This window comes from Oncorhynchus keta, chromosome 2, assembly GCF_023373465.1.
Source record: "Oncorhynchus keta strain PuntledgeMale-10-30-2019 chromosome 2, Oket_V2, whole genome shotgun sequence".
NCBI lineage: Eukaryota > Metazoa > Chordata > Actinopteri > Salmoniformes > Salmonidae > Oncorhynchus > Oncorhynchus keta.
In genome coordinates this window covers 22,198,602-22,215,088 of record NC_068422.1, presented here as the reverse complement: position 1 = coordinate 22,215,088, position 16,487 = coordinate 22,198,602, and the positions used below count along the sequence as shown (strand labels likewise).

At 43.2% G+C, this 16,487-nt stretch overlaps 1 protein-coding gene across 6 annotated transcripts in view; it reads right to left on the bottom strand.

The window, feature by feature from the left end:
• LOC118397858 (caskin-2-like) overlaps positions 1-16,487 on the bottom strand; it is an 89,879-nt gene that overhangs the window by 13,621 nt on the left and 59,771 nt on the right. For 2 of the 6 annotated variants that reach the window (XM_035792724.2, XM_035792734.2), the window contains 9 exons: positions 13,713-13,837; positions 11,428-11,536; positions 10,132-10,240; positions 9,687-9,781; positions 7,941-8,058; positions 4,765-4,896; positions 3,254-3,343; positions 2,756-2,913; positions 2,503-2,584 (listed from right to left, as the gene is read on the bottom strand). In XM_035792724.2, the coding sequence (XP_035648617.2) occupies positions 2,503-2,584; positions 2,756-2,913; positions 3,254-3,343; positions 4,765-4,896; positions 7,941-8,058; positions 9,687-9,781; positions 10,132-10,240; positions 11,428-11,536; positions 13,713-13,837 (1,018 nt within the window). The remainder of the gene's footprint in view (positions 1-2,502; positions 2,585-2,755; positions 2,914-3,253; positions 3,344-4,764; positions 4,897-7,940; positions 8,059-9,686; positions 9,782-10,131; positions 10,241-11,427; positions 11,537-13,712; positions 13,838-16,487) is intronic. The other 4 variants (XM_035792730.2, XM_035792761.2, XM_035792767.2 and 1 more) reach the window with 4 other exon arrangements.

The window sequence follows — 16,487 nt, the reverse complement described above, 5'->3', positions numbered from 1 at the left end:
CTGAATAAATGTCTCGCAATAACTTAATGATTCATTTGTATTCTGCCAAGGCCGAACATACCGAATATAATAGCATAGTGTAACGTTACTGTTAGACTAAAAACACCACTTCATTTCTTATGTAGGCTACACTTACATGAAAAACGTTTTATATGCATTATTAAATTAATCGTCACATATGCGTTATTTGAATTGAGCATCAAGGACCAGCAGTGAATCGTTTTTTCCTTAATAATCAAACTTGACGCGAAGGGTCTCAAACCCACGTCTAGTGTGGATGGACAAAATCAATATGCCTTCGGTGGCGCGTTCCCGGTCTACTTACCATGTTACTGTACCCCGAAGATACAGTCAATCACATTAGCGGAATACGCCATCCAGTAGCGATGGTATTAGTGGTACATGACATATACTTTATGTTTTTCCAGTAAAAGCACATGGATGTGTGTTAAGCAAAAGGGTACGACTTTTGTCATATATGCGAGAACATGTCTTTCGAATTGTGTCTAACGCTAGGAACCTCGTCAAGGAAGCATCTGGCAATATTGGGACTAAACTTTCTAGACCAAGTAAACCTTGAATGTGGAGGTTTAAAATATCCCTCTGGTGACCAAAATGACCTATTTTAAGAAATACCATTGGTTGGTGGATATAAAGTCTAAGATCTTTGATGGGCTGATGAGGAATTTGTTACAGCATAGAGCTAAATGAGTCAGACAGCTAACATGTAGCGTTGTATCACGTGCATCTCAAACTTTGAATAATGTTTGCAAGTATGGACCCCATGTATTTAGCTACAATAATGAAGGTTAGCGTTTTTCGTCATTTAATATTTTGGAGGAAGCTCTGCAGAGTTGTCACGAGCTGGCACGGCCACAACATCTCATTTGAAAACTAACCCTAACCACACTGCTAACCCTAATGCTTAACCCTAACCTTAAATTATTGCAAAAAGCGATATTTTGTTTTCATACATCTTTACAACATAGCCCATTTTTACTTTAAAAGCTGGCCCATCCAGCGGATATCGCTCAGTTCTGCCTCCAGGACAAGACTCATCCCAATAAACGTCAACCTGCCAAAATAACCTTATCTTCTAACTTGCTACATTTAGCCTGAAAATAGAGATGAAACCTTTTCACCCTGGCTCTCTGACAGACTACATTTGAGGTCGTTTTCCCCCCTGTTTCTCTAAGTTGTTTAGGTCAAACAACAAACACTGGTAAACGTCTCCAGTAAAATTACAATCACACTAAAATAAGAGTAATTAATAGCTGAAGAGATTGCAGATAATAACAAGGAATAGCCAGGAGAACTAAGTCTTACCCCTCTGGAACAAGGAAAGTGGTGGAGCTCCTGTCTTTTTGCACCTCATCTCTCTGCCTCTGTGAAACTGAGTCATAAACATCTCTCTCTCTCTCTCATCTGGCTTCTGTAATTCTCTTTCTTCTCTTTCAACCCATCTCCAATGTCTCCCTCTACTCTGACTCTCTCTCACACACACAGACTATGTTTTGTTATTCTCTCACTGACTTTCTCTGTCTGTCTCCTCCCCTTTCTCTCTTACCCACTCCCTCGCTCTGTCCTGGTGAAGTCTTTCTGTTGTTGTCTCTCTCCATCCCTTCCTCCTTCCCTTCCAGGTCAGGAGCAGCTGATAGCGGTTTGTTCAGGCCTTACTCAGCAGAACACCGTAAGCTGACAGAATACCCGTATCTCTCTTTCCTCTTGTCCTACCCCGAACCCACAGATGAGAGACCAAAGACTCACTGTGTCTCTTTTTATTGCTTCTGTAGAGAGCTGAGCTGTCTGTATCCCAAATGGTAACCTATTTCCTATATAGTGCACTACTTTTGACCAGAGACCTATGGGCAATGCCATTTGGGACCCAACCTCTGTCTTTTATGTTTTGCAGTGAGGTGAGCTGGAGCTGAAATCTCCTCATGTATTTTATTGGTTTATAGTGAGGAGATCCGTTGTCTATATTGGTTTGTGGAGAGGTAAGTTTCTGTGTTTATCGGCTGTGTAGAAAGCTGGTTTATGAATTGTTGATGTAGAGGGGTAAGCACTGCATTTCTTTCTCATTTCCCCACTGCCCTGTGGCTGTAGCTAGCTACTATTGGCCTGGCCTGGGCTAGAAGGTGGATCATCTGACCTCGTAGACTGAATACAGCTAGTTAACAGACAAAAAGGCATACAGAATATACTGTATCAACTGAAAATTACAGACAAAATGTCTGTGGGGTTGGCATGGGAAAATGCTGAGTATAAATAGATAAAGAGTTGAAGGGAAAGGGAAGAGATTAGAGGAGTGTAGAGCAGAAAGGTAAGTAGTGTAAAGTAGCGTTGTGGTCAATTCCATTTCAATTCAGAATGTAAATCAAATTCCAATTCTAGTTCCAAATGTTGCTAATTGAAAAGTATTCAAGAGAATTTGAATTGCAGTGTAATTCCGGAATTGAAATGGAATTGACCCTAACCCTGGTGCACAGTAGTGTAACTAACCTGTAGATCCATCAGGTTGTTTGCTGTGGACTGGTCCTACTGAGCGAAACTGCTGTTCTGATTCACCAGCAGAGGGAGCCAGCTACACACAGAAAGAGGAAGACCTTGTTCAGCTATTTGTGGTTTATATATATGACTGTTAATAAGGTCAATATACTTTCTATATTTTTTTCCTGCAACCAAGTGTAACCTTTACTTCAGCTAGTGATATCTATTAACATTTCAAAAATAATTGCCAGCTCACTGTGCTCACCTTGGCCATGTAGGAACCCAATGTGGCTGCGGTTTGGTGAGTGTGTGACCCGTTCTGTCCAAAACTGTTCTCGGAGCTCTGCCCGCTGCCAGCACTACGACTGCTGCCCACACTACCTGCACTGCTGCCTGCACTGCCAACACTGTTCCTGTCTCCTGCTAGAGCGAGAGAGGGAGGGAGTATAACATTGTGGCAAAGTTTGCTTCCATGGGTACTGTCACCTCTCGTCAGGGAGGGAGAGAAAGGAAGACAGAAAGAGAGGATCAGTGGAGAAGTGTACAGTACAAGATTGGGTCAAGATCAGGGAATCAGCTGGGAATGGACACTTGGACAGGACACTTGGAGGGGAACAGGTCAGCAGCATGGGTCTTTAGGTGGGGATGGAGGCATTAATTTGGACTTTATGAGGGGGAGAGGGTGGTACATCTAGCAGACTGGGTAAACAGAGGGGCACGAGATAGTCTGGGTAATTGGGTAGCTGGGTACACACACTCTTACCAGTGTGAGAGTTCCTGAGGACCCATATGTCCTCACTGGGGCTAGCTGGACTAGCTGGGGCTGAAAGGAGACTGCCAGGTGTACAGGTACCTAACAAAAACACATACTGTAAGCCAGGGCTGGTGGAGGTGTGCTGGGGAGTGGGGGTCATGGGGTTGAGCGGGGTCAGAGGACTCCAGGGTGACTCTCAGCGGGACTAAGGCGGGTATGGAGTGGGTGGGGGTTTTGGGGGGTTGTCAGAGCCCTAATGGAAATAATAGGCCACTTTGTTTCCACAAAATTGACTTAGTGGATGGAGAGAAGTAGTAGAGGTCAAGAACATCTGTAAATTACTGTCACCTATATTAGATTTAGTTTTAGTCTTTATGATTAAAATACATTTTTAGTCTTACTCCCATTTCACCCTTCTTATTTTTAGTTATTATCAGTCGACTAAAACTCTGGACAATTTTAGTCTAGTTTTAGTCAGTAATTTCTGTCCTATTTTAGGCATTGTAGATTTCACATAAACCTCTAACTTAACTTCCAACATGCACATAATAGCTTCCACTCCCTTAGTCACAGCCATTTTAGTAAATTCATGGTCAGTGATTTTTTTCTGTTAAATAATTAATATTTAGGCCACGTCTAACTTCCATCATGTGCACATTCAGATAGCCTTGTCCAACTAGGCCAACTATCTCCTTGTATACCTTAGCTGGCATAATTGGTATTGTGACAGATTGTAACCAATGCCAGCTATAATTAACCATATACTACAAAGCCTTGGCTACAGGTTAAACAATTTACAGCTCAGATGTTTTCCCCCAATTTACAGCCCCAATCATAACTGTCATGGGAGTAAATAACATTGGTTTCCTTGAAAAGAGGATAATTTGATCTTTCAAGAAATGCCAGAAGTATTACTGTACTCCTGATTTCCAACAAATAACAAATATTTGTTTTTCCCATAGGAAAAAAGCAACCGCAACTCGCGTTTGTGGACGGCGAGAAACCGCATCTGAATGAATAACAAAAAGTAGAGCTTCTGAAGTGATCAAAGCAAAAATAGCCTACATGATAGTAAGATAGAGAGTAAACATGATTGTTTCTAGTTGAGGTTAGTTACAAGTCAAGTGTCCTGGCTTTGCATCAGTTCAAAAGATTTAGGGGTGACTGAAGATAACGCCTGGGAGCTGTGTGGAAGAGCCGCGCAGATCAGCTCAATCAAATCAGATGTCAATACTGCCAATGAGAGGATTGCATTCAATGATTTGGGCAAAACAGATGAAACGGAGCTTCATGTCAAATTAAATGCACCTTAGTCTCACTGGTAATTATTGTCTCGTCACATTTTCGGTGACTAAAATGAAAAGTAATTTGTAATAGTTAGTGATTTTTTCCAGGGTATCTCTTCTCATGATTGTCATAGTTTTAGTCAGGAAAAATTGGTAGTTGAAAAGCATTTTTTGTCATAGTTATTGTTGATGGAATTAACACTGGTGTGTGTGTGTGTGCATGCTTGTGTTTACCTGCGTGGCCATAGTACAAGGTGTAGGAGTCATCAGTCTGGGGGGTAGAGCCAATACTGGTGGGAGGAGCTCTGGACAGGAAGTGCTGCTGCCGTTGGCTTGGCAACGAGACCTGACGTGAGAGAGTACCCCCTGCAGACCAGAAGCAAAACACAACCACAGAGCTTAAAGCGGTGGTATTCAAATTGTTTCTGTGGGGACGCCATTTTATTTGCCAGAATTTCTGGTGACCCCAAAACACCCCAAATCTAATGACAACCTTAAAATCAGCACAATTACATTTTTACAAGTCATTACATTTTCATCTCTCTTATCAACATGAAAATAAAACAGTAAGTACATTTACTCAAGAAAATAGTAATTTTCAAATTATCTTTAAAAAAAGAAATTGTATGTCTCGTCGTAAAATTATTTTGTCGAACGCACCGCAATTCCCCCACGACCTCACTAAGGATACCACAAGTTTGGATACCACTAGGGGTACCCCGACTTTGAATAACACTGGCTAAATTAAAGGGCGGGAGAAGGTGTGTGTGCTTGCAACTAGTACACACCGAGGATATGTATCCTGCATTCTATCCTTACAGATTCATAAAACCGCCAAGGCAGCTAAATATATGTATGAATCCCCAAGCTCCTTATGTATAGCTAGTGAATGAATGGGACAAAATGGTGGTAGCAAAGTGGTTCAGCAGGAGCTTTCATTCCCATAGAGCCATAGAGAGGGCTTTCATATCAGCACTTATGCTGAGGGAGGCTTACCAGGCTCTCAGTGTGTGTGTGTCCACGAAAGCAGTGTGATGCTGACATGTCAGCACACACACACACACACACACACACACACACACACACACACACACACACACACACACACACACACACACACACACACACACACACACACACACACACACACACACACACACACACACACACAAAGGTGAACACACACACATTTCTGACTTCGCCTCTGATAAGTTTGCTCTCGTAGCAAGGACCTGTCAACGACTCAACTGGGATTTCCCTTCACACACATACACACAAACTTGTGCACTCACACTCCTAACGCAGTCTCGGGGTTTAGAACTGAGCTGACACTACCCAATCTGGCCCTGCTAATCTGATTAAACGGTGTGTGTGAGTTTGTGTGTCTGCCTCCGTGAGTGTGTGTGTATGTACTGTGTGTGTATGTAATTTGAGAGTTTATTTCAGGACCTCTAGCTCAGTTAGGGCTGCTGTTTGGTATACCAATGGGTATTTACAGCTGTAAAGTTGGTGTGGTATTCTATTGTTGAACCAAGGTACAGTGGCAAGAAAAAGTATGTGAACCCTTTGGAAATACCTGGATTTTTGCATAAATTGGTCATAAAATTGAATCTGATATTCATCTGGGTCAAAACAATAGACAAACACAGTCTGCTTAAACTAATAACACACAAACAATTATACGTTTTCAGGTCTTTATTGAACACACCATGTAAACATTCAAAGTGCAGGGTGGAAAAGTACAGTGCCTTGCAAAAGTATTCGGCCCCCTTGAACTTTGCGACCTTTTGTCACATTTCAGGCTTCAAACATAAAGATATAAAACTGTATTTTTTTGTGAAGAATCAGCAAAAAGTGGGACACAATCATGAAGTGGAACGACATTTATTGGATATTTCAAACTTTTTTAACAAATCAAAAACTGAAAAATTGGGTGTTGACTGGACTCTGACTGGGCCACTCCAGAAGGCGTATTTTCTTATCCTGAAACCATTCTGTTGTTGATTTACTTCTGTGTTTTGGATTGTTGTACTGTTGCATCACCCAACTTCTGTTGAGCTTCAATTGGTGGACAGATAGCCTAACATTCTCCTGCAAAATGTATTGATACACTTGGGAATTCATTTTGCCGTCGATGATAGCAAGCTGTCCAGGCCTTGAGGCAGCAAAGCAGCCATGATGCTCTCGCCACCATACTTCACAGTTTGGATGATTTTTTACCATTTTTTAAAAATTTTTTTTACCTTTATTTAACCAGGCAAGTCAGTTAAGAACATATTCTTATTTTCAATGACGGCCTGGGAACAGTGGGTTAACTGCCTGTTCAGAGGCAGAACGACAGATTTGTACCTTGTCAGCTCGGGGGTTTGAACTCGCAACCTTCTGGTTACTAGTCCAACGCTCTAACCACTAGGCTACGCTGTTGGTGTGCTGGGCCTTTTTTCTCTCCACACATAGTGTTGTGTGTTCCTTCCAAACAACTCAACTGTAGTTTCATCTGTACACATAATATTTTGCCAGTAGCGCTGTAGAACATCCAGGTGCACTTCTGCAAACTTCAGACTTGCAGCAATGTTTTTTTTGGTCCGCAGTGGCTTCTTCCGTGGTGTCCTCCCATGAACACCATTCTTGTTTAGTGTTTTACGTATTGTAGACTCATCAACAGAGCTGTTAGAATGTTCCAGAGATTTCTGTAAGTCTTTAGCTGACACTCTAGGATTCTTCTTAACCTCACTGAGCATTCTGCGCTGTGCTCTTGCAGTCATCTTTGCAGGACGGCCATTCCTAGGGAGAGTAGCAACAGTGCTGAAATTTCTCAATTTCTAGACAATTTGTCTTACCGTGGGCTGATGAACATCAATGCTTTTAGAGATCATTTTGTAACACTTTCCAGCTTTATGCAAGTCAACAATTCTTAATATTATGTCTTCTGAGATCTCTTTTGTTCAAGGCATGGTTCACATCAGACAATGACTCTTGTGAATAGCAAACAAAAAGTTGAGCGTTTTTTATAGGGCAAGACAGCTCTAACCAACATCTCCAATCTCGTGTCATTGATTGGACTCCAGGTTAGCTGACTCCTGACTCCAATTAGCTTTTGGAGTCAGGCCTAAGGGTTCAAATACTTTTTCCAACCTATGAATGTTTAAATGATGTATTTAATATAGTCAAGAATAATACAATAAGTTTAAGCACACTTTGTTGGTGTATTGTTGTGACTTAGACAAAGATCAGATCAAATTTGATGACCAATCAATGCAGAAATCCAGATACTTCCAAAGGGTTCACATACTTTTTCTTGCCACTGTAAATGTGAAGGTATGTGTTTGTGGCTGCATACAGGCACGTGAGTGTCTGGTGTATACGCTTCGGCATGTGTGATTTATGTGTGTGTGTGTGTGTGTGTATACCTGCTCTCCTGCTGATGACCTCCACTACTGACGGAGGGAAGTATCCAATCCGGTCCGTTCCTCTCTGGTTGTCATGAATATAACCTTTCCACCTCCCGTCCATGTGCTGCTCCAACACCTGAAATCAACCATTCATCATTCAGTATTATAGCTGTGCTATTTGTGATTATAAGTGGTTATTGGTCAACTTCTACCCACAGAATGGTTGCGCCACCTGATGTGAGAGCTGTTACATTGAAGTCTAGGTCGTAGTCATTAGTGCACACAGTAGCAAACAGTTTTAGAACGATAACAAGAGTTTCTTATTGACAAGTTCAGATAGTCCCTCCCCGTTTCAGTCTGTTTTCTTCTGTTTGTTAAGTGAATACAACCCTGCTTGTGCTGTACACATGAAACCCAACATATGCATAATATCTAGTATTCTATGCCTAATCTATCTCTATATGAGTAACAGAAATGGGCTTATTAACATTCCAATGAGGGCAGGGTGTGTGTGCAAGCTTTTGTGTGTGTGTACAGGGTTAGAGATGGCTAGGGCAGACAGGGTTGGCACAGGACAGGGTACAGTACACAGCATCCTCACTGTGTATGTGTGCCAGGCCAGCTGAGTGGATCTATGGAAGACATGCCCCAGGGAACACTACAATGGAAGGGCTAACACACACAAACACACACACTTTCTGAGCGAGCACATACACAAACACACACACTTTCTGAGCGAGCACATACACAAACACACACACTTTCTGAGCAAGCACATACACAAACACACACACTTTGAGCGAGCACATACACACACACTTTCTGAGTGAGCACATACACACTTTCTGAGCGAGCACATACACAAACACACAATTTCTGAGCGAGCACATACACAAACACACACACTTTCTGAGCGAGCACATACACAAACACACACACTTTCTGAGTGAGCACATACACAAACACACACACTTTCTGAGCGAGCACATACACAAACACACACACTTTCTGAGTGAGCACATACACAAACACACACACTTTCTGAGTGAGCACATACACAAACACACACACTTTCTGAGCGAGCACATACACAAACACACACACTTTCTGAGTGAGCACATACACAAACACACACACTTTCTGAGTGAGCACATACACAAACACACACACTTTCTGAGCGTGTCTTAACAAATGCCCAGAGGGGCCAAAAACAAATATCAGACAGTGTAGCTAGCACACTGAAGGAATGACACACACACACAGCTTGCAAATGGGGATGTCTCAAGCTATGGAATGCACTAACTAATGACAGACTGACAGGAGCGTGTCTTTGCCTGCTAGGTACCTCAGAACAACCTCCAACTCTACTCGAACTTCTTACACGGTGTAGTCAATTAACCCTAGACATACCGCCATCAGAGCAGCATACCTCACACCATAATTACAAACAAACTGTTGACAACTTAAGAGTACACCAAATTGCCACAAAACTCCACACCTCACTCCACAAACAAAACGTCCACAATGTACAGACTTACACGCTTAACAGTAGGGTACACCAAATTACCATCAGACACTTAACACCATAACCACAAACCTCTATAAACAAACTCACATGTACACAGATTTCCCCCTCACAATGCAGCTACCTCAAGACAGTAGTTCTCCTCATTCAATCTAGTTCTGAAAGCAGCTCAGCCTCCAGGGCAGGAACAAATGTGATTGTTTACTTTTAGGCATGAACACAGATGCACGCTAGTGTACCATAATGAGGTCTCCTGCTCGGAGGTTGAGGGCTGTAGGGTCATGAAGGTTCCAGTAGTCCTTCACCGCTCTCACCTGGAGAGACCCTAATGCTTCTAGAGAGAGAGAAAGAAAGAAAGAAAGAAAGAAAGAAAGAAAGAAAGAAAGAAAGAAAGAAAGAAAGAAAGAAAGAAATAGATGATAGAGAGAGACGGAGACAGCAGGAGACAGAAAGAAAGAGAGAGAGAGAGAGAGAGAGAGAGAGAGAGAGAGAGAGAGAGGAATTACATATTATAGACCAAATCAGAACAAAGCAATACTCCCAGGGGGATAACGTCTAAAAGCATGAACTGGAGAATGCATAAGAAACAATACACCACCCTGGGGAAATATACTGTACACTGGAGTGGTAGGTCCAGAAATCCAAGAGGGTAATAATGTAGAAGAGGAGGCCTATCTATCTCACCTCGCAATAGTATCTTGATGTCCTTGCTGGCTGATGTGGTGGTGAACTGGTTAACGTTGTCCAGAGCTGTCTGGTTGTACGTGTTACATAGGTTTACATCAATACCAGCCTGCATGGGCGGTCACACACACACACACACACACACACACACACACACACACACACACACACACACACACACACACACACACACACACACACACACACACACACACACACACACACACACACACACACACACACACACACACACACACACACACACACACACATCATTAGTCTCCAAGACACAGCATGCACACACTCCCTAAAAATGATGGGTAGCTGCAGCCCATTATGGTGACTGGAGTATGGGTGACTGGATGTGTCGAAAGGACTGGGTGTATGGAAAGCGAATCAGGTAATTGGGCAGATTTGTTGCCATTCAAGACCATGTTGCTTGGCTGATTGGGCTGCACTATGAGTGGATAGAGGCGACCGACGCGCCGGTATTGTGCCTGCCTTCCTACTGGGTATCACGGTCATGTCGCCAGAGGTGGATAACATGACATTTTTTTTCTCTCATATGATTTTATTTCAAATAGGAAAGCAGCCTACACAAGAAATAACTAATATTGATAACCATATAGATGTCACCTTGATACATACATACAGTCTATTGGTCAATGGGGAGGGCATGAACAGCAACTACACAGCAACAACACGGTGACACACTGGGACACAGTGCCCTTTGCTCCCACTTAACAAGCACTACTGTCTGGCAACGGTAAGCACACGCATACAACGCATGAAGCAACAGTACACCCATCATCAATATTTAAATAAAAAATAAACAACCGTCAGTTTTATGGCTGAAAATAGCTCACATTATTTCTTAACTCCTTTGTTTGTGTCATGTTTGGATAAGACAGAAACTGCATCCAGTCTTATGCTTCTTCAGCAGATACCTCAGTGGATGACACCCTATTCCCTATATATTTGACCTTTATTTTACTAGGCAAATCAGTCAAGAACAAATTCTTATTTTCAATCACAGCCTAGGAACAGTGCCCCTGAACAACTGCCTTGTTCGGGGGCAGAACGACAGATTTTTACCTTGTCAGCTCAGGGATTTGATCTTGCAACCTTGCAGTTACTAGTCCAACACTGTAACCACTAGGCTACCTGCTGCCCCATATACAGTAGTGCACTTATTTTTTGTCCAGAGCATGTTGAAAGTAGTGCACGAATTAAGGAATAGGGTGCCATTTGGGATGCATCCAGTAAGGAGATTCAGATGGTAGTGTTAAGTCTTACGTCCAGCAGCAGGTGCACTACTTCCGTCTTGCCATAGAGGGCAGCCTCGTGCAGAGAGGTCCCAGCCTTAGTGGCTCTGTTGATGTCTATACCAGCCTTCAGTAGCAACCTGAAAACGAAATACACACAGATAGGAGGTTTTACACACAACATACATTACTAACAACACGCACGCACGCACGCACGCACGCACGCACACGCACACGCACACACACACACACACACACACACACACACACACACACACACACACACACACACACACACACACACACGAGCCCAGCTGTAGGAATGCTTAAGGTATCAGATCCAGACAGTTGTGGATGTGGTGGAGGAAATCTGGGGTTACGTCCTAAATGGCATGGCAACCTACTCTCTACATAATGCATTCATTTTGACCAGGGCCCATTGCTCTGCACTATGTGGAAAATTTGGGACACAGACTGGGAATCTGGGCGTTCCTCTGGGAATGCCTGGCATGGGGAGTGAATGTCAAAGAGATTATCCACAGACTCCCACACCATTGGTAAAATAAGGGAGGGGAGGAGAGGGTAGAGGAGAAAAGGGGAGAAGAGGAGGAGAGGGTAGAGGGGGAGGAGAGGAGGGTAGAGGAGGAGATGAGGGTAGAGGAGATAATATATAATAATAATATAATAATATATGCCATTTATCAGACGCTTTTATCCAAAGCGACTTACAGTCATGTGTGCATACATTCTACGTATGGGTGGTCCCGGGGATCGAACCCACTACCCTGGCGTTACAAGCGCCATGCTCTACCAACTGAGCTACAGAAGGACCACAGATGAGGAGGAGATGAGGATATAGGAGAGGAGTAGAGGAGGGTAGAGGAGGAGAGGGTAGAGGAGAGTAGGGTAGAGGTGAGGAGTAGAGGAGGGTAGAGGAGGGTAGAGGAGGGTAGAGGAGAGGAGTAGAGGAGGGTAGAGGAGAGGAGGATAGAGGAGAGGAGTAGAGGAGGGTAGAGGAGGGTAGAGGAGGAGAGGGTAGAGGATAGGAGGGTAGAGGAGAGGAGTAGAGAAGGAGAGGAGAGTAGAGGAGAGGAGGGAAAAATAAGAGAGGAAGGATAGAAGAAGAGGAGAGAGAAAGAAGAGGAGGAGAGGGAAGAGCAGAGGTGAGAAGTAGGAAGCAGTGGGAAAAAGAGTGGAGGAGAAAAGGAGTGAGGAGATGGAAGAAGAGGAGGAATGAAGAAAGGAGTAAAGAGGAGGAGAGCTGGTTACTCAACATCTTTATAAGAGTATAATAATCAGTATAATAATCAGTATGATAATCACATTGGGCTGAAGTAAAAGAGAAGCTGAAAACAGACTGCAAACTGACTCTTTTCTAAGAGCTTCCATTCACAAAAATAAGCAACCCACACAACTTAAAGTGGGAGGAATCTGTATGAGGAACTAAAGTCTCACAAATGTAGTAGAGAAGGTGCAGAAGTGTGCATCCCAAATGGCACCCTAGTCCCTATATAATGAACTACTTTTGACCAGCGCCTAAAGGGAATACAGTGACAGGTTTTACAAACATGAACCTTTCGACCAAGCTCAAGTCAATAGTGGAAAAGAGACACCCCACTGGGCACAGATGTCAGTTCAACATTAAGTTGAGATTTACGTTTGGCTGAGTTGTCAACTAACGTGAAATTAACCAACAATTTCACCCTATTGTTGGAATGAGGTTAAAAGATGGTAGAAATAAAAGCGAAATTCCCTTAAGTTGAAGACTTTTTGCAAATCCAATCAATTTTCTAAGTTGATTTAACATCATCAAATAAAATGTTTTGGTTGAAATTACGTGGAAACAACATTGATTCAAACAGTTTTTGCCCGGCGGGAATCCTTTGGGTTGGCCTGGGATTCCAGGGTCATTCTATTATTTAATTTCCTCCTACTCTGTCTCTCTCTATATGTATTTCTCTCTCTCTCATATATACATAGCTCAAAAAAATAAAGGGAACACTAAAATAACACATCCTAGATCTGAATGTATGAAATATTCTTATTACATTTATTTTTTGTCTCTCTGCCACCCACCCCTCTCTCTCTTTTCTCCATATCTAATATGGGAGTAAAATTCCACAGCAGCAGAATGTGTAACACGGATGGAGGGAACCCCATAACCTCCTGGGAATGTGGTGATTTAAGTAGGAAGGGAATCATTAACAGCATGTAAGAGACCCTGGAGGTTATGGGGTTCGAGGGTGGATATCCCACTTACGCAATGTCAACACACACATGCACACACACACGGTCAAGGACAGCTACTCCTCTCACCTGATGATGTCTTTGTGTCCATTGCGAGCGGCCAGGTGAAGGGGTGTGTTGGAGGAGGTAGAGTCTAGACCCTCCCCCTCCAACAGAGCTACCACCATGTTACTGCTCAATAACAACTGAGCCACCTGAGAGAAAGAGAATGAGGGAGAGAGACAGACAGAGTGAGACAGAGTGAGACAGAAAGACACAGAGAGAGAGAAAGGGAGAGAGAGACAAAGAGAGAGAGAGAGAGAGAGAGAGAGAGAGAGAGAGAGAGAGAGAGAGAGAGAGAGAGAGAGAGAGAGATTGTATAGATATAGAAGAGGTGAAGTGTAAAGGAGCCAAAGAGAGAGGGAAGGATGGAGAAAGAGAGAGATAAGCTTAGTATCAGTGAAAATCTAAATGGATACCTTTCCTTTGTGTATTCCAGTGGTGGAAAAAGTACCCAATTGTCATAAAATAACTCAAGTAAAAGTGAAAGTCAACCAGTAATATAAGAGTACATATAACTGCTAATAAACTCAGCAAAAAAAGAAATGTCTCTTTTTCAGGACCCAGTCTTTCAAAGATAATTTGTAAAAATCCAAATAACTTTACAGATCTTCATTGTAGGCTTAAACACTGTTTCCCATGCTTTTATAATGAACCATAAACCATTTCCCAGGCGTTTCTACTGACTCTGAAAAACACCAAAAGGAAGATGCCCAGGGTCCCTGCTCATCTGTGTGAACGTGCCTTAGGTATGCTGCAAGGAGGCATGAGGACTGCAGATGGCCAGGGCAATACATTGAAATGTCCGTACTGTGAGACACCTAAGACAGCGCTACAGGGAGACAGGACGGACAGCTGATCGTCCTCGCAGTGGCAGACCACATGTAACAACACCTGCACAGGATCGGTACATCCAAACACCACATCTGCAGGACAGGTACAGGATGGCAACAACAACTGCTCGAGTCACACCAGGAACGCACAATCCCTCCATCAGTGCTCAGACTGTCCGCAATAGGCTGAGGGAGGCTTGTCTGAGGGCTTGTAGGGCTGTTGTAAGGCAGGTCCTCACCAGACATCACCAGCAACAAAGATGCCTATGGGCACAAACCCATCTACGCTGGACCAGACAGGACTGGCAAAAAGTGCTCTTCACTGACGAGTCGCGGGTTTGTCTCACCAGGGGTGATGGTTGGATTTGTGTTTATCGTCAAAGGAATGAGCGTTACACCGAGGCCTGTACTCTGGAGCGGGATTGATTTGGAGGTGGAGGGTCCGTCATGGTCTGGGGCGGTGTGTCACAGCATCATCGGACTGAGTTTGTTGTCATTGCAGGATATCTCAACTCTGTGCGTTACAGGGAAGACATCCTCTTCCCTCATGTGGTATCCTTCCCGCAGGCTCATGCTGACATGACCCTCCAGCATGACAATGCAGAGCCCGGATCTCAATTCCATTGAGCACGTCTCGGGACCTGTTGGATCGGAGGGTGAGGGCTATGGCCATTCCCCCCAGAATGTCCGGGAACTTGCAGGTGCCTTGGTGGAAGAGTGGAGTAGCATCTCACAGCAAGAATTGGCAAATCTGGTGCAGTCCATGAGGAGGAGATGCACTGCAGTACAGCTGGTGGCTACACCAGATACTGACTGTTAATTTTGATTTTGACCCCCCCTTTGTTCAGGGACACATTATTCAATTTCTGTTAGCCACATGTCTGTGGAACTTGTTCAGTTTATGTCTCAGTTGTTGAATCTTGTTATGTTCATACAAATATTTACACATGTTAAGTTTGCTAAAAAGAAACGCAGTTGACAGTGAGAGGACGTTTCTTTTTTTGTTGAGTTTATATACTTATGTATCAAAAGTAAAAGTATAAATAATTTCACATTCTTTATATTAAGAAAACCAAACTCCTTATTATTTAAATTTACGGATAGCGAGGGGTACATTCCAACACTCAGACTTCATTCCCAAACGAAGCGTGTGTTTAGTGAGTCTATCAGATCAGAGGCAGTAGGGGTGACCAGGGAGGTTCTCTTGATAAGTGTGTGAACTGGACCATTTTCCTGTCCTGCTAAGCATTCGAAATGTAACGAGTACTTTTGATTATCAGGGATGTATGGAGTAAAATGTACATTGTTTTCTTAAGGAATGTTGTGAAGTAAAAGTAAAAGTTGTCAAAAATATCATCAGTAAAGTACAGAAACCCCCACAAAACGACTTAAGTAGTACTTTAAAGTATTTTTACTTAAATACTTGACATCACTTGTGCATTCCATACATGTAAATTTTATGGGGCCACCTAAGTGCACATAAAACCTGCCTAGCAACTGTCCATGCGCTGGGTGTCTAAAGATACCCCTTTTACCGTAACAAAGACACTTACTGAGAGGGGGAGAAGGAGAGGGAAAGGGGGAAAAGAGAGAGAGACTACAGTAATAAAGACCTTAACTGACTCAGCGTTACAGCCTAAAGCCTGTTGTTATGCTATTCACAGGGCCAGAAGATTACTGACGTGTCTGTCTGTCTTGCATGCGTGTGTGCCTGTGTGTGTAAATTCAACTTTGGCTAAACCTAAAAAACAGGGACAGCTATACATTTCATCACAACTGTGACAGAGAAACATACTGCACTGCAAAATCTCTCTCACTCGTGTGTGTGTATGTGTGTGTACGCCTGTGTGCATGCATCGGTGTGTGTGTGTGTTTGTGTGAGAGAGTGTGTATGTGCGTGTGTGTATGCGCGTTTGTGTGTGCCTGTCCGGGGAGCAGAACCGAAACCCATTTCCCTGAAACAGGCTTATTT